The 24,239-nt window shown below is 34.8% G+C and overlaps 1 protein-coding gene and 1 long non-coding RNA gene across 2 annotated transcripts; one reads left to right on the plus strand and one right to left on the minus strand.

Annotated features, from left to right (window-relative positions):
• Positions 1-15,012: 15,012 nt before the first annotated feature.
• Positions 15,013-18,110, minus strand: LOC131042808 (uncharacterized). The gene is made up of 3 exons (XR_009105316.2): positions 17,831-18,110; positions 15,399-15,467; positions 15,013-15,313 (listed from the first exon to the last, which is right to left on the minus strand). It is a non-coding gene; the product is annotated as an uncharacterized LOC131042808 (long non-coding RNA).
• On the plus strand, positions 15,864-17,663 carry LOC131042807 (auxin-responsive protein SAUR72). Its single transcript, XM_057976128.2, has one exon. The coding sequence runs from the start codon at positions 16,783-16,785 to the stop codon at positions 17,368-17,370; it is 588 nt and encodes a 195-aa protein (XP_057832111.1). The 5' UTR covers positions 15,864-16,782; the 3' UTR covers positions 17,371-17,663.
• Positions 18,111-24,239: the final 6,129 nt, after the last annotated feature.

Consider the following 24,239-nt stretch of genomic DNA (forward strand, 5'->3'; position numbering starts at 1 on the left):
GAGAGTCCCCTAAAACATGAAGTTCCTGAATCTTCCATTGAACTGCAATTCATAATCTAGTTATTAATGCCTCATATTCTTCTATGTTATTTGTGCAAGGAAATGACAATCGATATGATTTGGGAATGGAACCCCCTTGAGGCATGATAAAGAGGATGCCAACTCCTGCACCACGTTGCATATACAAACTGTCAAAGTATAGTTGCCAAGGCTTCGTGTGTGATACCGCCAGGATGGATTCATCTGCAAATTCTGAAATTAGAGGAGCATCATCTATCATGGCTGCATCTGCTAACTGATTTGCGTAGCTTGTCCCTTTATTAATTTTTTGTCCACATATTCAATGTTGAATTCACTCAAGATCATCACCCATTTGGCTAGTCTGCCGGTAAGCATCGCCTTATTGAGAAGATACTTCAATGGATCAATCCTTGTGACCAGCTTAGTTTTATGAGTTAGCATGTAATGTCATAATTTATGCAAAGCAAAAACTATAGCGAGACATGCATGCTCAATTGGTTGTATTTTATCTCATAACTGACCAAAGTACGACTGATGTAATATATTGCCTTTTCTTTGCCTTTAGCATCTTGTTGCGCCAAGAGTGCCCCCAGTGTTGTTGGTGTAGCTGATATGTAGAGTAACAGGGGTTGTTCTGGAACCGGTGGCATCAAGAATGGTGGATTCAGAAGATAAGCTTTGAGTATCTGAAAAGACTATTGACAATTATCATCCCATTTGAATTTGATATTTTTGTGTAGCAAGTGTTGAAAAGGATGACATTTATCCACAAGTTGTGCTATGAATCTTCGTATGGACTAGAGTCTTCCTTATAAAGATCAAAGTTGACTAATATTTCTTGGAGGTGGCATTTCTAAGATCGCTTTGACTTTTGCTGGATCGGCTTCAATTCCTCTTTTTGAAACAATGTATCCAAGGAGCTTCCCGGAGGTTACTCCAAAGACACATTTCTTGGGATTTAGTCTCACTTTGTATTTTTCTAACCGATCCAAAATGACTGAAAGGATGTCCAAATGTGTGTCTCTATCTAATGATTTTCCCAAGAGTTCATCAACATAATCTTCTACAGTTACATGCATAAGATCATGAAATATAGTAGTCATGGCTTGTTGGTATGTAGCGCCTACATTCTTTAGCCCAAAGGGCATAACATTCCAATAGAAAGTTCCCCTGGGACAAGTAAATGTTGTTTTGTGCTGATCTTCGGATGCGATTTTTATTTGATTGTAGCTAGAGAAATCGTCCATCAAAGATAACATTGCATGACCTGCTGTGAGATCTACGATCAGGTCGATGTTTGGCAATGGAAAGTCATCCTTAGGACAAGCTTTGTTGATGTCTCTGAAATCTATACATATTCTAATGTTGCAATTTGGCTTACTGACTGGTACTAAGTTGGAGATACATTCAGGATAATCAATTAGTCGTATGAATCCGAAATCCAACAATTTTTCAAGCTCCACCTTTACTAATAATGCCACTTGTGGATGCATCTTTCTTAATTTTTGTTTCACTGGCTTTTCTCCTGGTTTAACTGTCAAGTGATGCATTACCAAATCCGGATCCAATCTAGGCATATCGGCATATGACCATGCAAAATTGATTTGTCGCTCTGTGAAGAAACTTATGAACTTCGGTCTTTCTCTCTCTATCAGAGATTGTGCCAGGAATATGTTATGTGGAATTTCTTATGTACCGATATTCATTTTGATGGTCTCCTCTACTAACATGGATGATTTTTCTTCATATGATGCCGGGAGAATGTCAAGCCTTCCATCTTTGGGCGCCTCAGAGAGATTTTTACCCTCAAATACGTCTTTTCCTTTTACTTTTTTGGGGTCAAATAGTGCCACAATGTGGTTTTCACCGTAAAACCCATGATTTGTTTTTATTTTTACATTTTTGCGACTAGAAGGCCCAACACCCTCACCAAATTATGCCACGCTATTGAGTTCTATAGTGTATCCCGCCTTATGGTCCCCAAGCGGAAGATCATCTCGTATGCCTAAATAATCGATGAAGGCCTCATCATTTTGGAATGTGTCAAATTGTAAAGGTCCTTAATGGTCACAGTCAATAAGTTGGTGGTGAACAAGAGGAAGGCCTTCAATGTTTTCAAATTCAACGGGAGTAAGGGTGAAGATACAGTTATATTCAGGTATGTCAAGGTAGTTGTCGAGGTCATCGTTGGCACTCTCCTCATCTGTCTCGATCGTGAATGAGTCCAAATTTTCATCACTAAAAGCGCATTCCAGAATGGGTGTCCTCATTCTTCGTGATTCCGACCTAGAACCTAAAAAAAAAGACTATGTGGGATCCTCAGGGGTTGTTTCTTGACCAACTCTAAATTTTCTATAAAATTCCTCTTCTTGTGTGGATTCACCTGGTTCTCTGAATGTCTTGGTGAGTTCATAATCACTAGAGGATTTGTCTGAACCCCATTCCCATTCATTAGAGTTGGTGGAATAGCAGTTCTCTTGTTGATCATTGGAAATCATGATTTGCAATGCTTCTTTTGATTTGCAAGTGTTTACCCTGGAAGATATGAAACCAAGCCCTTTTCAACATTGATTTTTAAATGTCAATTCTACTTGCAAAGGTTGAGTGATACCTTCTTTTCTTAAGCCAAGAGGACTTTTACCATCGTACTCAAACTTTTGTATGATCTTGAATCCTTTGCCATATTTTTCACATGGTATCTTGATGTGATCTTGTGTATCATCTTCAGGGTCTTTGTAAAGAATCTTGTATAAGTCTTCTTCTTCCATTTCACCCCACTTTTGGAATATAGTAGGATCCCATTTTAGCGTAATGATAGATACTCATTTAGAAGGATGTGGTCATCCATATTATTTTGGTGAACTCATAACTTGTCATAAGCACATGGTTTGATTTAGAGTGTATTCACCCATGCCTTTTTCCTGATATTTCCCTTTAAGATCACCTTGCTTTGATGTTGAAGGTTTTAATGATTCAGGGTCAATATATGCAGAAGATGGGATAGATTCTATATTAATTGGAATGATTGTCTCGGCTTTTGGCCTCAAATTGTTGTAGTATATAAATGGATTAGGATCACCATTAACTATTACTTCAACTCCATTGTGAGGAAACTTAATGCATTGATGGTATGTAGATGGGACTTCTCTCATCTCATGAATCCATGGACGTCCTAGCAATATGTTGTATGTGAGATCGAGGTCTAGGACTTGACAAACCACATCCTTTGTAACAGTCCCTACTCTGAGAGGTAAAGTGACTATGCCTTTGGATGAACGCTCTTCATCATCATATGCCTTGATGGTAATTTTGTTTGTAGCATTCACAGCTTTATATGAATATCCCAATTGTATTATTGTGTTCAAAGTACATATATTAAGACCAGCTCCTCCATCTATCAGGACTCATTTTATTCGATGTTTGTGTAGGAAGGCTTCAATGTATAAAGGTGCATTATGTGGTTGGCTTACAGATGCGTCATCAGCTTCATTGAATGTAAGAGAATGTGGAACGGAAAGGTGTCCCACCATGGCTTGAAACTAGTCCACGTTCAGATCAATGGGGACAAAAGTTTCTCTCAAAGCTTTATCAAGGATGGCTTTATGTGCAGGGGATATGCGTAAAAGTTCAAGGATGGAGATAAGTGATGGCATCCTCCCTAACTATTATACTAGATCGTATTCAGGTTTGGTTGATGAGGAAGCAGTGGTTTTAGCTGGAGCACCTTGCATGGTGACTTTACCTCAACGAGTTGTGACAATACATTCAGAGATAGATTAAAGAGAAGATCCAATGCCTTTTAGGACAACTTTGGGTCTTTGGGTAGAATTTTTAGGCGTTTTGTCCTTTATGATAATGGTAGAGACATAATTGTCCATCGAAAAATGATTAACAGTTGAATCATAGTTATAGGATGCTTTGGTATAGTTGGCCTGCTCCTTTGTGGCTTTGTCTTTTCCCTTGTCATGTTTAGGGAATGGTTCCTTAAACATCTCATGGTCTTGATTGGATGAATGTCCTTCAATCTCAATGTCACCTCTATCAATAAGGTCTTGTATAATGTTCTTCAACCGATGACAATTTCCTGTTTTATGCCCCTTGCTCTTGTGATATTCACAATACTCATCATCATTCCACCAATTTGGTTTGACTTTTAGCTCATATGGAGGATTGTCTAGAATTGTTATTATCTTGTTTGCCACTAGCTTCTTGAAAGATGACTCAAGTGGTTCTCCCAATGGGATGTATTTCCTTCATGGTTTTGAAGTTGCTTGAGTATTCACTTGGTTGTTTGTAGAACTTGATCTAGAAAGAATGATTTTGGGTCTCACTGTTTTAGCATAAACAACACCATCATTTACTGTGTTCTTGTTCTTGTTCCAAAATTGTGGCTTGTCTTTTTTTTTAAAGTCCTCTTTTTTTTCTTTGAATATCTTAATGACTCCTTGTTCAATTAAGATCTTCTCGGTTGCTAAGCCTTTCTCAATGACATCCTTGAAGGTAGACAAACAAGCTTTCCTCAAGTCATAACCAATTTCTCTGTTGACATTCTGTGTAAACATTTTTACCATTTGTTTTTGTGGAATTTCACAAGAGAATCTGCTGGCTAAATTCCTCCATCTTTGTAAGAATGATGAAAATGACTCCCCATCCTTTTGCTTGGTGCTTCACAAAGTGGTAACTGATATATCTGTCTCTATGTTATATGAGAAATGTTGTATGAAAGCTTTTGCTAGATCACCCCATAACTTAATTCCAGGTGGAAGTTGGGAGAACCTCCATAGCTTGATCACCTAGGCTTTGTGGGAACAATCGCATCAAGTACGTTTCTTCTGCTGCTACCTCAATGCAAGTTGTGAAAAATTGTCTTAAATGTGCCTTAGGGTCTCCTTTGCCTCTATACTTATCAAACTTTGGTGTTATGAAATGTGTAGGAAAAGGAGGCATTGGAATGCCCTTATCAAATGGATAGGGACATATATCTCTCATTGTGTAAGCTGGCTTTGGTGTACTAATGTCCTCCATTTTCTTTTGTAAGTCTTTTATTTGATGTTCCAAATTGTTCTTAGGTGGAGACTAACTTCTTGGACCATATCCCATGCCTGAGCCACCTGGTGGAGGAGGAGGATACTGTGTATATGGATGGTATTGATCGTAAATATGTTCATATGGAGGAGGTATATAATGATACTGCGTATATGAACCACCTGGTATAGAGTCATAATGAGGAATGAAATATTTGCTTTGTCCATGCATATCATATTCTACAGGCATGTCAGGAGTTTGTTCTAGTGTATTGCCCCCAAATTTGACACGGGGTTTTCTTGTGTCCAAATTTTGAGCATGCCTTTGGATATCCAATCGTTTTGGAGGTTGGTCCTTAGCATTGGTATGCGATTGAGTGTATTTTTCTGCATAAGACTTCCATAATGGTCTGCGTAGACGGAGTTGTTCATGAGATGCTCTTTCATGAGTATCATAAGCTTGACTATGTGTATTTAGGACCTCAGGTTTTTGAAAAAAAGATGATGGTGACTCAGGCACGAAACGTGGTCCTCTAGTACCTCCACTATTAGGTCTCCTTTGATCCATGTTGAGTTGAGTTTCTTGCATAGGTCAATTTTCCACTATTTGAGACATGTCAAAATCATGAGGTATCTTAGTTCCACTTTGTGCCATCACTTGAAGAAAATATTGTCTATCTCTTCTCATGATTTCCTCAACCAATCTATTAAAATGAGGATCCATAATAGAGTTTTCCACTTCTGCTGAATGTACTGAAATGTTGTCCACATTGTCATTGTGTGTATCATTGTTGTTTGTATTATCCAAGTTCTCAACATTTTGAGTGTTTCTATAGATGTCCATGTCAGGTAATGTGGTATGATTGGAATTGAAAAAGATATCATTGTTGTACTCATAGCCACTCATGTTTGCAGACGCTTGAGCCTCTTTAGCTTCTCTCCTAGATTTTTGGGAACGGGTTTCAACCATGAACTAGGTCTTGACCAAGATGTGTGAGACTAGATGAAAATGGAAAGAGTATGTAAGACCAAGAGTTGGATGGAATGTAAATGAATCTGAGGTGTTCTTGCAATGTCCAAAGTGTAAGACCAAGTATGTATGTAGTAGAGTAGGTGTGGCTTCCAAAGAGATGATAGATCTCTTGATGAGGTAAGTTGACCTTGACTCTAAGACCGACCAAATGAGACCCAAGGTGATAGACCTTGATGAGGGACCACTTAGCAAAATGTTGTTGTATGTATTGTGTTGACAAAGTAAGATGAGGACAAGCAAGTGACCTTTTGACTCAAGTTTAGATAATTGTGAATGTAATGCAAGGTGTAAAGCAATGATGAACTTTGTGAGACCCAAAAATAGGTTGAATGCTAGATGAAAACCCAGAGAAATAACTTAGGAAGCTCAAGAAATCTGAAACTGATTGCTCTTGTTTGTTGGACTGTAAGTTTTTTCCAATACTGAACAGAGACGTGCTTGTATACTTCACAGATGTGATTAAACACTGGACAAACGCGTTTCTGAGATTTTGTGAATGTAGTTTTCTTATGATAAGACATACGCGTTTCTGTCCTACACAGACGTGGTTACAGGACACAGGCGTGTTTCTGTTAGACACAGATGCGTTTCCAGAATCTGAGTGCAATTTTTTCAATTTGTGAAGTTGTTGTTGTGACCAAATTTGAATTTTTGACCATTTTTCGTGACAAGAGGACAAAATGTTGATGAGGACTCAATGTTTGCAAGTGTTTAGACTCAAAATGACTCAAAGAAAGTGTGTTGTTTGATGTAAAAATGTTTTGATGTTTGATCTTGAATGTTTGAATGTTTAAAAGAAGACAAGCACAATTCTTATGGCTGGCTAGGACATGAGTTGTTGATCCCACATGGGGTTTCCCCCGAGGCTATGCTATTCAAAGTGGATAATTAGGTGTTTGACCCCACTGGCTCCACCCTCGACACTCACTTCTTCAAGGTAGCCAAGCACCAGTCGCCACAAAAACTCCCCGTGGCAAACTTTGTATCTCTACTAAGAATTGTATGTGTGTGGGCCGCTCTAGAGGTCTGACCTCTTGCTCCAACAACTAGAATGATTTTGGCTTTCTAAAATAAAAAGGTGCTAGTAAGGGCATCCGCTCGTGTGGCCATACATGCAACACTTTGAGCTCTGTAAATATAGAAGGCTCTCAGTCGGTAGGGGTTACGCCCTACTATTGATCAAATAAATTTGATCAAATGGGTTTATGGGGAGACATAGTGTCGATATGAACTAATCAACACATGTTACCCATGGATTTCACCATGGATACAATTATTTATAGTGGTTCAGAAGAGGTGGGTTTTCCTCGCTACCACTTAGGTCATTCCCTCCTCACTAGTAGTCCTGATGACCACACTGGGAGGCAGACCCTCTAAAGATTAAACACAAAGAGCTTATTGCCCAAGACACAAAAGACATTGGTTCAATTTTAGTGCACCAATTGAAGTGTTTGCTAATATATGAAAACAAGGCACACAATGAAGATCAAAAGAAAACCCTTGCCAGAATTCTGCAATAAAGATTTGTTAGTAGTTTTGCAATAATACCCCTCCTGCAAGCACACACGTTAGGTAAATTTTAGATCCAAAAGACTTTGTGACATAGGGGCCTTCGACAATACGTTTTTCTTTAAGGACAAGCTACACCAATTTGTTAGCTAGATCACAAGATATTAGCTCGAATAAACCATATCTGAAATCAAAATGACGAAATGAAGCCCTAAAAACTGAAACAAAAACCAAAACTACAAGAACCAAACACAAATGCGATTAAATCCCACACAGAAGCGGTTTCACGACATAGAGGCGGTTCCGAAACACAAACACGAATCTGCAACACAGACGTGGTGAAAAGGTTCACAAACGCGATTTGGGAACACAGACGTGGCTCTGCAATCTGGAAAAATGCAAAAGACGGTCGACGACACAAACAAGATTTTAGAGGTCACAAACGTGGTAGAAAAACAAAAACACGATTCCAGAAGATACAGACGCAAAAATGTCAAAATGTTGTCAGAAATGTTAAATCTGCAACTTCAAAAGCATAAAATCTGCAACCAAGATGCTAAATGCAAAAGGGACAAGGGTCCCACTGGGCGTGCCAAAATGTTTATGGTAAAAATGGAAACAACAATATTGAAAAGACTAAATGAATTCAACCACAAAACCCTAGCCTAACGACAACAAAGATCCACCATAACATATGAAGATTACTTAAGACAATGTAAATCAACAAAATCACAAAGATTATACCATCACATGTCTAATAGGGTTTGAATCTCCATTCTTCCTATCTCCTTTGATCTTGCTTGATATATTTGCTCTCAGATTTTATGTGTGCACAAGAGCTCAACAAAGATCAAAAATGTGGTTGCAAGTAGGCTTGATCGCATATGAAAGTTCGAATGCTAGTCTAGGATGATTGATTATGAGAGAAACATCTCCTTATATAGAAGAGACTTTAAGAAATGGAGGGATAAGATTAAGAAGTGTAAAACATAAATGGTCAGCTAAGATTAGAGGGTAGGTAGAAGAAATAAGAAAATAATGAGAGGGTAGGTAGTGTAGGAATTAAGAGATGAATGACATGTGTCATGGGTAGAAAAGGCTAATGAATTAATTAAATAAATAAAGATTTTTTTTAAATAATAGAAGAAGTGGGATCAATTAAATAAATAAAATATTTATTTAATTTAAGAAAATGACAATTTAAATAAATAAAAGTATTTATTTAAATGAGAAATAAGGCTAGAAGAGGATAAATGAAATAATTAAATAAATAAAGATTTATTTAATTAATAGAAGAATTAGGCTTAAATAATTAAAAAAATAAAAATATTTATTTAATTAGAAAGGACAATTTTATGTGTCTACAATTATTATATTCTATTTCAGAGTGGGGACATTACATACAACTTTGTATATTCATGTGGATATCAATATCTATTCATCATATACATCTATACATTTCTCCTTTCTATTATGTTTCCTTTCTTACTCTTCTTCTTTTCTATCTTTTTCTACTATGTTACATAATATTCTATCGTATACATATATTTATCCAATAAGATGTGTCCTTTACAATATACTACTTCCCTAGAGGCTTTCTATTCAATTAGTAGCTCCACAACCTTCTTGTAGCAGTTTTTGATATGTTCTTCATCATTATTTCGACATGGTAGATTCCCAAAGTTAGCAATCCTCAATTAAAAAAAAAAAATAGCAAAAAATCTATGTGGTTAATTTCTTTGAATACGGGATGTGACATTAGCTCTAATGATGTTAGAGAACTGAAAACTACAAAGGATTTGTTTGGAAAGGATGGGAAAAGAAAGAAACCTTGTGGATGAACTTTTTTCTACCAAGTTTTTGGTTTCCCTATGGATGAAAGCTTATGCCTCATACCTTGCTCTAAACCTAGCATTTTTTATGCCAATCAATTTTTGTGATTAGGGGTTTGTCTTCTACTATTATGATTAGGGGTTTGTCTTCTATTATTTATGTAACAATTTGTGTTACATCAAAGGATTAATAGAGATATTCTCCATGTAGTGGTTGAATTTAATTCTAATAAGCTAGATTGGAATGTGATAAGGGACATTTCTAGACTTAAGACATCCAATGAAAAACATGAAAAAATGATTAAAATTTTGAAAAACCAGCTACTCCTAGTCATGCAGAATCTTAAGAAAATTGTGAATGATAAAAGATCCATAATAATAAAAACTATACAAATAATATTAATAATAAAAAAACCATACCAATATACTTACAAAAATACAAATGTCACTATTACAAATATCTACACTAATAATACTACACACATCTAAGGTCATACTTATGTAATCTTCAAATTGAAATATTAATACGAACAAAAATGTTGCAAAGTCATATTTGATATTGAACAAAATATCCTCACATGTTAGTAAAGTAGTAGAATATAAACTAGCAATTGTACCTTGGTGTGCAATGGGTATGCCGAATAGGTATGGGAGGTCATTTAGGAAAAAAATTGGTCTATTATTTGCATACAATAGTATAGTACATGAGATCAATTGAGACAATTTAGAAAATATGTTTTCTTTTACAATGAAGGTAGTAGTGGGGAAGTGATAGTAAGATAAGGAAGACAATCATGATTCATTATGAATAGGCTCATGTTATGTTTGCAATAGGGAGAGACATAAAGATATATAAATCTAGGAAGAGATAGAGGATTGAATAGTGAGATAGATTTACGGGATAGAGATATAGAGGGAGATGGATATTTTGAGATGGAGAGGGATATGTAGAGAAGGAGAGGGAGAGACAAAGAGAGAGGAGAGAGGGATGTATAGAGATATAAGAGATAAATATATATTAGAAAGAGAGAAATATAAAGATAGATATAGGAGGTGATAGAGAGATAGATAATAAGATAGAGATAGAGGGTGATATGGAGGAGGAAATAGTGAGAACTTGAGCTAAAAAGGTTAAGATATATCAATATAGAGGAATAGGGAGATGACGAGGGAAAGAGGGAGACATGTCTAGAGATACATGAGAAGATGGAAGAAGAAATATTGAGGGAAAGAGCTATAGAGGTAAAGATATACATTTGCAAAAGTCTAGGCAGAGGCATAGGAAGAGAGAGGGAGACATATGTAGAGATAGAGGGGGAGATAAGAAGATGGAGGGAGAGATGAAGATAGAGGGAAAGAGGAAGGGGGAGATTAATATATAGAGGTAAAGAGAGGTAGAAAGAGAGAGACAAGGAGAGAGAAAGAGGAAGTGATCTAGATATATGAGAAGAAGAAGAGAGTGAGATAGATATATGTGGGAAGAAAAGATGAGAGATAGATAGAGGATAGGGAGGGATTGAGACACACACACACACACACACACAAGAGTATGGTTAGAGAGATTATGATAAATAGAGAGGTGGAGATAGAGTGATATATATAGTGAGAGAGAGGTATAGAGAGGGTTAGAGAAAAAGTTAAGGAGATAGGCAGATAGAGGAAGAAAGCTATGGATGGAAAGATATATATATATATATATATATATATATATATATATATATATATATATATATATATATATATAGAGAGAGAGAGAGAGAGAGAGAGAGAGAGAGAGATGGAGTGAATAAGAGAGATAGATGAAGATAATGAGATATAGATAGAGAGGGAGAGAGGAATATAGGAAGATAGAGATAGAAGGGGCAATAGTGCCAAATAAAGGTGACAAAAACAAGTAAATAGAGAGGGGGTAAAGATAGAGAGAATAAATTTTTAAATATAATGATTGTACAATGATTTAAATTTAATATAACAACAAATATTATAAATTAAACTACTGATAAATTAAAATAGCGTATATAATAATAAATAAATATATTTAATTTAATTAACAAATTTTGTTCGTAACTTTCTAACATCCTATTTTCAATTTGAGAAATGTGGCACAAGTAATGATGATAATGGAGTACATAACTAGTTACTTTAAGACTATCTAAAAAGACAATAAACAATTTACAATGATAAATTATAAAATAAGATCTATATTATAATTTTATAAAATGATTATAAATTAATTAATAAAATGGTATATATCATTAATTTATTTATCTTTAGTTTCAACATTAACTATACTTATATTTAAAGTGAAGAAAATATTAATATAAAAAATGTAGTATACAATTTTATTATATAGTGAATCCTGAATAATATTACTTACTAGTTGAAAAATGCTTCTTTCTCTCCTTATTTCAACTCCTATTCCTATTCGTCTTTTGACATTAATTGTAAGAAAACAATCAAAATTTATTTCTTAAAGATAATTTTAATTTATTCAAAAGATATTCACTAAAAAGCCCATGATATTAATTTATAAAGTTTACTTAATATCATATATGAATAAATACTTCATTTTTTAAGTATATTATAATATTATTATAATAGTTATGATTTTAAATTAGTATTAATAATTACTATAATAGTAATCCATAATATGATACAAATTAAAGATAATTAATATAGTATAAAATGCAAAATATTATTTATTAATATAATCAACTTTAAGTTCATAATAATATTATGGACATAATTGCTTTAATTTTCTCTACGAATGAGATTTGATATGTAAACTATTGTTTCAAACACCTAAAGGTAATTGATGGGTTCCATCTATTATATGGACTAATTAATCTTTGTCATGGTAGTAAATAAATGATTGGTCAAATTCTTTAAGAGATTAGGGAAACACGTACTGGGAAAAGGGTTTTATTTGCTACAATAATATTATTCTTATACTTTTTACTAAAATCAGCCACAACTAAAAAAAAGAATTTACGAAATTTATTAACATGTGCTGTGTTAGCAATGTCACATGACAAATTCACTTTTTAAAAAAAGGGTTTTATTTGCTACAATAATATTATTCTTATACTTTTTACTAAAATCAGCCACAACTAAAAAAAAGAATTTACAAAATTTATTAACATGTGCTGTGTTAGCAATGTCACATGACAAATTCACTTTTTAAAAAAAAATTCCTCAGTTTTTAACAAATCTAGTAAACCATCGACAGGAAATTCACGACACATCCATTTAATTTTATGGAATCACAAGGAACCAGGAGGACTATGGCTGGTGATTTGACAATCGGGCATTGGTGTCAGTGCAGGTGTTCACATCAAACACAACTCCAGGCTGGCTAACAAAGCTTGACAACTATGTAGTCCAGAATAGTAGTACTTCGTCTTTATCTCTTGCGTGTACAGGGAGAAAAAATGAATGAAAATGACCAACGAAAATGGACGGTTCTAATCAATCCAATCATCTTGCATGGGCTTAGAGATGAGATCAACCTTAGATTTGAAAAATGAGGTTGTCCATTCTCAGATAGGAGACGCCTTCGGCATAATGACACTGATGTCACCATTTAGCTATAGAGTTTTGTGGTTAGTATAGGAAATGACTACATTTGATGTCAATTCAATGAATGAAATACAACAAACATTCAACTATCAAGATAATTTGAATCATCTTCTAACAAAGCTTGACAACTATGTAGTCCAGAATAGTAGTACTTCGTCTTTATCTCTTGCGTGTACAGGGAGAAAAAATGCATGAAAATGACCAACGAAAATGGACGGTTCTAATCAATCCAATCATCTTGCATGGGCTTAGAGATGAGATCAACCTTAGATTTGAAAAATGAGGTTGTCCATTCTCAGATAGGAGACGCCTTCGGCATAATGACACTGATGTCACCATTTAGCTATAGAGTTTTGTGGTTAGTATAGGAAATGACTACATTTGATGTCAATTCAATGAATGAAATACAACAAACATTCAACTATCAAGATAATTTGAATCATCTTGCACTCTGTCTTCAACAGGGTGTATTGTAGATGTGTCTTCAACAATGTGTATTGTAGATGCACCGACTCAGCAAAACTGTATCATAAAATTATATCACACAAACTTCATATCCACAAAGAATGTGACAAATTCACACACTCAAATTCATACACTCAAAATTGATCGAGATTCACGTATTCAACTCAAAGTTAATAACCACTCGTCATAAAATTCTAAACAATGAATACATCTAGACTATCTATTTTACTATACCAAAATGATTAAAATCTACTTAATATTAAAATTATTTATTTTATATCATCCTAAAACTAAATATGTTTCACATTACATTTACTTTTAGCTTAATATACAATATATTAATTTTATTACTCTCACAATTTTTTATATTAATCAAAATAGATTTTATTACTCTCACAATAAATACATCTAGATTGTTTATTTTACAATACCCAAATGATTAAAATCTACTTAATATTAAAATTATTCATTTTCTATCATCTTAAAACTAAATATGTTTCATATTACATTTACTTTTAACTTAATATATAATATTTTAAAATTATTACTCCCACAATTTTTTATATTAATCAAAATTAATTGAATCAAAATATATAAATTTTGTTGAATTGGCCTAAATAAGCCACCGAGAAAGGTTAACCTATAGAATAACTAATATTATTATTTTTACCTTCTCCCTATAGAATAAAAATTTCACTTCATGATATCTTCTAAGATGAATTATTAAAACAATATCGGTAACTGACAGGAAAAGGATAAGATTATCCTCCTCTATTTATTGGAGCAGGGTTTGACTTTTGAGTGATACATCTAGGGGAAAGGACCCAGTAGTTGAGCATGTTCCAATTGTTGTGAGGGTTGTTGATACCTTTTGTTCCAAAAATTGAACAAATAAAACCTATTGTTTGAAACAAACAATATCAATTTTTGTTAGGAAATGTACCAACAGTTGTTAGGAAATGTACCAATAGTTGTTAAGAAATGTACTAATATTGTAAAAAGTAACCAATCAGGTGATGCCACATCGGCTGCACAACTATTGGGGTCTCTAATGCACGCCTATTGGTCTCACTTTTTTGGGGGGCTGTTTTGGACACCTTGGCAAAAAGCATGCTGATGTGGCATCATATTTGATGATGTGGCCCTGAAACCTTAGTTATAAGCAGGGGACTTGCCAAGTAAGCTGCTGTAAAAAAATCGAAGTGATTCGAAATTTCCAAGTAGGATTTTGAGAAGCGTGAAGTTAGGGTGCACGACTACTGGGTCCTTTCCCCTATTGCAATTTAATTTCAACTGCACTGCACGTATAATATTTTCCTACCAGCAACGTCAGTGCGTTAAAAGCTCACATTTACGCAAATAACAGCGAGGACAAAAAAAAAGCGCAAGGACAAAACAAGGAGACCAGTAAAAAACTTGACGAAAAATCTAACGGCTCTTGGTGTTTGAATCATCTTGCAGCCCTCCTCGTGTCGATCATGAAAATCAGCTCGTCAATTTCAATTAAGGAGACGCCTTCGGCGTAATAAAACTGTTATAAAATGTTAAAAGTGATTGTATATTCTTAAACCTAATCCAGTTTAACAGTCAAAACTCATTTTGACCGGTAAATATACCTTTTATATAAATAAGATGAAGTCACATTGATATAGGGCAGAGAAAGTGGAAAACAAAATCAATTATGCCATTTTCTTAAGACGCGAATTCGTCTTTTTACCGGTACAAAATGACAATTAAATCTGTGTGGAGAAGCTTCCCTTAAAGTAATGGAGTAGCTCGAATTCTCACTGATGCAAGGCGCAACTGTTTGAGCGTTGATCCTACGTTTTAATCATTCAATACAACCGCGTCTGCACATGAATCGCATTTCTGTGAGCCCCATCTCAACTAATTTACGTAATTCATTGCTAATACACAATTTATTAACAGACCAACCCGAGAAATATTGCATTTGACCTGCACCAGGTACAAAAATTTGAATAGGTCTCCCTTTTTAGGTCCACACTGCAAAGAAAAAAACATACATTTAAAAAGATTTCATCATAAATCAAAAGAAACTAGGTTTAAATAGAAATTTTCTTATCAGCTTTTCAAAATTCTGAGAGTTGGATTCCTGTAGATTGTGAATGAGTCAATAAATTTGATCCAAAAAATTAGTCAATTGATATCAAAATGGTAACTATTTTTAAATCAAATTTCTTCTTTTGAAACCCTAAGAAATGAATTGGGAGAATCATTATTCATAAATCCGATTTAAAAAATGTACAGTTGAATCTTAATATTAATATTAAGAAATTAAACATGTTTTAATCATAAATAAATTGAAAATGGCAGACAGCTTCAAATGGGAATACTTCCTAAACATTTTTATCAAAATCCTGTTAGTAAATTTCTGACAAGTAACAGTGAATTAGTGCATGTAGACTGGAAAAGTCATCTTGGGAAAATGGTCCCTCCACAATTTCAGTAATGTGGAATGCACTTGTTCAAACTGATGGAGACTCGAGTTGTTGCAGTCTTACGGAGGAGGATTCTCCAGATCATGCATAGTTTATGCTAATGCCACTATATATAAATGGCCACCAATCATTTTCATGATTGGGTGTTTATTGTGTGAGCCCCCTAATCTTGTGGAAAACGTTGAAAAGGAAAAGCATAACCAATTAATTTGTGAAGGGCCACAAGGTGAAGGACATATCTGATGGGGGAGAATTCTGGACCAAAATATGCCTTCACTGTTTATCTTTTTCTCTATCTTTAGTGTTAGTTCTTTAGACGCTTCTTCAGGCATGCCATGACCGGTTGGCTTCAGTCAATTTGTAGGACAATGCCGTGTAGAAACCCACTGTCCAGGAAAGCCCTAAAATTCTAGCTTTCTACGACTCTTTTGTCCCCTTTGCCTTGCTTAAATGGTTATAAATATATCCTGCAGAAAAAATCTGTGATGAAAACCCTATTCTGTGGTGTATATTTTGTAGGGCACGGCCATGCCGGAAGTATTAGAAACAGTCTGATAATGGAATTGTCTCCATTGAAAAATCTGTGATGAAAATCCTGTTCTGTGGTGTATATGTTGTAGGGCACGGCCATGCCGGAATTATTAGGAACAGCCTGATTATGGAATTGTCTCCCTTGTCATATATGAATTTAATCCTTTAACCCGACCATGTCCAACATACCTACTTCTCTCGGCGAACTCTGTCTGACTGCTTTCAGGCTTGCCATTTCTGTGGCAGATCCATGGCCTTTTTCTGTTTTCTGTGAGAGATAGAGGGTTTTGCCGTTTCCGGTTACCCTGTAAAACTAGTAGCTTGTAAATATGGGCTTCAGATTAGGTCATAGGATGGTGAAGATCTGGAAATGGTTAAAGCGATCGAGGAGATCCAGGGGATACACTCCGCTGCAGATGCAAGACCGAAAGAGTAGAAAGATAAAGCGGCCCCTGCGCATGGGAGGCAGCAAGTCAGGTGGAGGTTACCTTAAGTGTCAAGCTTCGGATTCCTTTAATAATGGCGGAGAAAGTTGTGTGAGCCTTCTGCATTCTCCTCAAAATAGGGCAAAGGAAAACCGCCGCGGCCGTCAATTTCATCTTCCTCACTTGGAACTGCAGAGGCTGAAAAATTTTCAGTGGAATTTTCATCTGCCGCATATCGGACATGGTGAGAGAAATAGTCCGAAACATGTGCCAAAGGGTTGTTTGGCTGTGTACGTAGGACAAGGTGAGGAGCCTCATCGTTTTGTGGTTCCAGCGGTTTATTTTAACCATCCTCTGTTTGGCGAACTGCTCAAGGAAGCCGAAGAAAAGTACGGCTTTAAACAGACAGGCCCTATAAATATTCCCTGCCAAGTCTCAGATTTCGAGAACGTAAAGAGACAAATTCACACAGAATGCTCACAGAAGCATTAGCTTACGCCATTGAAAGGGCCAAATGCTTTGGTACCAGGTATAAAGATATATGTTCTTTGCGGACAGCAAAATTCGATTTGAAATTAGGCTTTTTAATACAAATATGAAACATAATGTAAATTCTTCAATTCTTTGAGATCTGGCGATTCTCATGGATGCGTTCATGTCTCTGGTTTCATGATCACTAAATCTCCAGCGTGAATAGGGATCTCGTCTAACAATCTGTGAAATTTATTTGCAAATTTCAAAGAACAATTTATCTATTGAATTAAATTGCCGTCAAAGTTAGATTATTTTGGAAGCAATTCTCATGGCTGCGTTCTTGTCTCTGGTTTTCATGATCACTAAATCTCCAGTGTGAATAAGGATATCATCTAAGAATCTGTCAATATTATTTTCAAAATTCACATAATAATTTACCTAATGAATTAAATTGCTGTGAAAGTTAGATTGAATTTACCTTAGACCTAACTGCTTATGAAGCTAATACGATAATTCTTTATCCGCCATTTTCAAAGCACAGTAAGTATTGTACCGAGTCTTCAAATACAAGGCAACAATGCGTTACGGAACTGTACTCGAAGCTTACACGGGAATTTTGTGAGCCATTAAACTTCTGGATAATCCATATTTGTACGATAATATTCTCAGTCAGCCTGGAATTTGGCAGTAATTCTTGCTTTTCATATTTATCTAGAATTTGACGGTAGTTCTGGCTTCTTATATTTGAAATTTTAGGATGCTCTCTTGAGGTAGGAGGACGTCCATTTTGAAGGGGTAGGTATATTTATGTTAATTTTCAAGCTTAAATTTGGTATATATGTCAATTATATATAATTGAAAATTACTAATGTGTATATTTATGTTAATTTTCAAGCTTAAATTTGGTATCTATAATATTTCTATGCACACTTGACCTTCAGTGAAACACTCAATCTAACTCATGCACATGAATATGTGTTACACACTACTCACCTAAGGTGTGTGAAAGTCCATATGCTCTCTTATTGATTTATGAAAAATCAATCATATCTAATGAAACATGTAAAAATATCACACATTAAATTTTACAAATAAAATACTACATACATTCATTGATGAAAGCATTATTTACATATGGATTTATACAAGAGCTTATTTGCAACACCAAATGAATCTATTTTAAGATTTCTTAATTATTTTTTAACTTTAATATATGTTTACACACATTCATTTTAAAGCTAAATATCAATCTTATCTTACAATCCATAATATATGTTTACATTCATTCATTTTAGCATTCTTATAATACAAATTATACCAGATTTTTTTTCTTTCAAACAACACTTATTATATCATATGCACTTTTTACTATTTGTGATGCAAGTATTTATAGTCTAATCTTGATGTACTATTATAAAATACTCAAGGAATTGAATATTTGATTTTAACTTTTTGCTAATACAAATAACATTTTTTCCTAAAGAAACTTTTAGAGACAAGAAAAAAGATTGGAACCAAAACCCCTAAAAGGAAAGCCCAAGTAAGTGAAATCCAACACATGTTTTGGTGAAGAAGATATTTGAACCCCCAACACAACACTCAAAATCTATACTTTTAAAATCTATTACCATATGGTGCATGCATCTATAACCTTATTTTCTAGCATTGTGGTATCAAAATCTAGGTGTGCGAACTCATCTTTATCTAATGATTTTTCAAGCCAATCTCAAAAAATAGGACTTCCATTTATTGTATAGCCTTGACCATTTGATTCAATTGGTCTAATACATGTGTAAAGTGGAAAATTGAACCTTAGTGACTCCCCACCTAGGAGAGAGAAAGGAAGTCACTAGGATGATTTTCGCTTGGAGGAACTTTACATTCAAACGAGGGGCTTGAATCCACTAGATCCAAAACCAAGGGAGGCAAGGATGTGAATTCCAAGTGGATTGTAAGGGTTGAAGTGTGATTTGCCCTCTTTCGTATATAGGAAAGTTGACTTGTTGACTATGCAGAACAAAGAGAGAAATTGAGTGAAATGAGGGGCTACCAGTTCGGGATCACGTTGTAACTTTGGATCTAAGATACTTATATTGATATGGATCTGCCCTGCAAATTTGGAGAAAATTTGTCGAGACTGTGGCGATAGTGTACATAGTCCTCCACAAAATCAGCAAAACGAAAAGGGTTCTTTCGTCTCTGCAAATGAAGCCCAAACCTGCAATTAAAACAAAGCACATGCAACCTACACACAAAAAAGAGGGGAAGAAGGGTTGTGGATAGGGGTTTGCCTCAGTCAAACCTCGGTTGAGGAATCAACCTTGAAAGAAAGTAATTGCAAATGCTTGAATGTAAACAATGGAAATGTATACCTTGTAGATCTGCAATTTGTTGATGATGATTGTTTTTCTTCTTGAATGTAATCACAAGTGTTTCATGAAATGGCATGTAAATGACAAAACCCTAACACACACACATACATGCAAATGAATGTTGTAATATTGCTCCAATGGATTAATAAAGAAGACTTGAATTCTTGATGATGTATATCTTCGCCTATGCTTGCTTATGATCAACTTCGCCCCCCCAAAATGAGGGAATTGAATCTCCTTTTATACATGCCTTAAGGATTAATTTCAATTCATCGAAGGTCGACAAAGAGGAGCGCAAACTCGGAAGATTAAATTATGCATAGGGGACCGGGAAGACCCATCTTAGGGCCACCCTAAGAGGTGCGGACAGGGGCGCCATGCCCTTGTCCTGCCCTATTTTGGGGTTTGGATAGGGTCTAGAGGCAGGAACAGGTCCTGAGCAAGGAAGAACCAAAGGGTGAAGGTGCAGAAAGGGGTCTCAGCTAGGAAGGAGGGTGTCATCACTAAGGTGAGGACCTCAAATGTGGTTAAAATTGTAGGAGGCGCAATTTTATGACACTACAACATGTTATATGTGTGCTTTGCACACTATTTATCAAATGCCTTCAATTTGAGCCTAGATCTAGTATCTCTCACAAATTTTCCACCATTAAGACTTGCATCTACTAGGCTTTCATTTAAATCATGGAGCTTGGCCTCATTTGGAGAGGAATGTGTCCACTCACTCTTTGCACTAAATGATATGTCAAACTTTTTTTTCATTGAAGCATTTTACTTATCGAAACTTGTGTGAGTTTCTAAGATGATAGTAAGCCATATAACCTCCTTGCATTATTGAAAAATATAAATTGCTTTGTCTATTAACTATTGTGTCACTTATTTTGTATTAAGATTGTGCACTTCTTGTAAGGAACATGTAAGAAGAATAATACTAGATACACATTTAAATACCTAGAATTAAGAGGATAAAATATTTTATATTATCCTCACAATGCTACTCCAAGAAAACAACCTTCCAATAGAGCTTACGCTCTAATTACAAAATATCCAAGGTACCTTTCTCTTATAAATTTATTACAATATAAAGATTCTAACTAAAGATGATAACTATTATTCCATACATGTGGCATGAACATTTTATTTTAACTAACTAGTGAAACGATTTACAAAAGCATCCACATATTTTACTATTACATATGAGCAACTTATAAAGCACATGCACCCAACTAGCACTATCCAATATCAACTACATATAGCAAAATGAAGTTTGTAACATTACCTTAAGCTTTGAGAATTTTTATCATTAAAGAAAGAAATGAGGAAACCTAGAGAGAATTCTTAGGTGGTTCTTATGTGGCATGAATATTCTAACACTATACACTATTTCATTGGACAAAAATCTCATCAATATAATGAGTGTGAAGATATTTGGTGTGTTTGTCCAATATAAACCAAGGAACTATAAATATAAATCCCTCCTTACACAATGTTGGTAGCTTTGTGAGAATTTGAGTAGCAATCCAAATCATTTTCTTGAGGCAAATGTGATGGATATTAGAAGAAGGTGGGAGTGAACAGTTTTGCACCACCCCACAAAGGCATTGGATCACTTATTATGGGCCATAAATTTTTGAACCCAACTCATGATTGTAATGCCCTAATGACATCTAATAGTAGTGTAAGATACATTAAACATAAGAATCATTTTCTTGAGGCAAATGAGATGGATATTAGAAGAGGGTAGGAGTGAAAGCTTGTACACCACCCCACTAAAATAGTGGATCACTTATTAAGGGTAATAAATTTTTTGATCTAATTTATGACTCTACTATCCCAATGACATCTAGGAGAAGCATACTAGTAGTTGTTATAGCTAATTTTGTGCACCCACAGATCTTAAATGATACATTGGATTTAGATGATATTTGTTATTGTTGTCTTCGTATGCAACTTAACTGCTTATAGCTATTGTTCTTGCTTTTGGTTAGTAACAACGCGCATCGTGGGATCTATTATGCATGCAAGGGTAAAAAAGTACACTTTTCAAAGTGTCGCTTGATACCTACTTAAAGATGCACCAACAACTGTGCACTTAACATTGCCAATACTTATGCACAAATGACCCAATAGTTGTGCATAAATGCCCCAGTAGTAATGTACAAATGGGCCAATTATGAAGGAAAAAGGCTAAAAAGTGAGCAACTATTAGTATATGTAAAATTTATTAATGAAATTTAGTTATCAATTTTTCAATTTCTTTAAAATTAGTAAGTGAGGGATTGGGTTCACAAAGAGTGCACGATTATTGAAACGTGCACGACTATTGGTGCTCTTTCCCTACTTATAAGATTAGAAACACAAATAAACATCAATGATAAAGCTATCCTAAGCAAATTGATGTACTATTTTCTAAAATTATATGCCAGCACCAAATTAGAATAAATACCCAATAATGATGATGGAACTTACAAGAGAGAGCTTCATATTAAGCGTTGGCTATGCAGCCGACACAAATATTCTATTGAAAACCGTTTTGTGAGTTGCATAGACATCGCCTTATATTATACCATTACTCAACTACTTAGCTCATTATCCCTATTGTCTAGATATAAAATATTAAAGAGAATGTAAATATTTTAATCATTTGAGTTATGGCGATATCATGCGATCTTGGCTCTCGTTTTAATTCTTTGATGTGTGATCACAGAATTAAATTGCCGTCAAAGCCTGATAGCTTTGGGAAGAAGTATTATTTAATAATTCTTTTTGTGCCATTTAAAGGACAGTAAGTACTGTCCGAAATCTTTAAATTCAAGGCAACAATGCGTTACGGAACCGCATTTGAAACTAGACAGAAAGTTTCCATGAGAGACTCAGTCGTAAATTTATTAGTCAAAATTTGTACGGTTTCTTCACCGTAAAGGAAGGGATACTGATATTCGTTTGATTAAAATTTCTGCATACAGGGAAAGTCCCTTCGGTACGTTACGTCAATTATAGTTGGAAAAGTGATATATTTTAAAACAATATTACGAACTTTCCTCTTTATTCGATAAGAAAAGATAAAGTGTTCTTATTCTCCTCATTCAATGAGGGAATTTTTTTTATTTTTTATTTTTAGTTTATATTTATGTAAATGTGTCAAATTTCTTTTTCTAGTGTTGTATATTTGGAGAGTTCACATCTCCTTTTGAGTGTGTTAATGTTCCTCCTCTAATTTTATGAAAATAATTCCTTTTTAGCTATACAAAATAATTTCAATCAATATAGATATATCAATTGGGCCCACACAATATTTTGAGATGCTAATCCCCTCTCGTTTCATGAAGGGACACAAATGTGAAATGGTGCTTCTCATGTAGTATATCATCTCTAAGCAAGAAGCTATCTTGAGATGACAAAATCTCTCGTCTTTGATGCCTCCTAACTCCAATTTTACCTCAAAATTATCTTGCAAGATCTTCACATGTTCACAAAAGACTATGAATTTGTTTTGAAACACCTTTAAATCTCATCATACACAACAAAAAACCATATGCACAATTTTTTTTTTTCTTACACCTCCCTCTAGCCTTGATTTTAGAAACTGTAAATTACTTTCTTTTCTTTACATTTTCTATCCCTCTTCTAAAAAAACACTCACACTTTATTTATTTTTTGCATCTCTAAATAATTAAATATTAACAAAAAAATCACCTCATTATAAACTTGTTAGTTTTGAAGGTAGTGCTAATAAATGACATGTCGATCTTCAACTTCAAACTACACACAAAATGCTAAAAAATTCTTCAAACCATTTTTGTGTTTTATTCTAATATTTCTCTTATTTTTTAAACATTTTTAATTTTGAAATTTTGTTGAGGAAAAAAATATGATAGTTTTAATATAATAGATTTAGACTTATTTGTGTCCTTTTTTTATTTTTTCTTTTGACTAACCATAATCAACAAAAGCTTTTTTAGTAGATTACTATTCTTCTATCTCATCTCTTCCTAGGGAAAGGTACACATGATATCATCAAGAACGAGTTTCATAATCCAATAGCCATTACTAGGTTGTCCCATAAGTTTTATAACAAGGGAAACAAAAGTTCTTGCCTCTGCCATCGCTCAAATTTGGAATCGCCCATATGACTGCCTCCTCCCTGCAACCGGACCCGCCTCCTGATACCACAGTTGGTCCACATGCTCCTGGTTCCGCTTCTGGGACCCCACAGTCTGTGGATCTTTTGGAAAAGACTGTTAAGAATGGTGGTCCTTCTGGCTCTTCATCTTCGGTACTGATGGAATCTGGTCAAAGGGGTGAAGACAAATGTAAGGATAACCTTGAAGATAACAAGAAGAATCCTCCCCCTTCAAGACCGAAAAATGTTTCCGGTCAAAAGAATGTGGAGGAAGGCAAAAAAGATTCCAAATCCAACTAGAAAGGTGCTCTACTTGGTTCCACTTATACGACTCTGGAAATGGCTTTGGCTAACTTTACCCAAATTGATGAGGGAACGAAGACCAAGCTCCC

This window comes from Cryptomeria japonica, chromosome 10 (assembly GCF_030272615.1).
Source record: "Cryptomeria japonica chromosome 10, Sugi_1.0, whole genome shotgun sequence".
In the NCBI taxonomy this organism is placed as follows: Eukaryota; Viridiplantae; Streptophyta; class Pinopsida; order Cupressales; family Cupressaceae; genus Cryptomeria; species Cryptomeria japonica.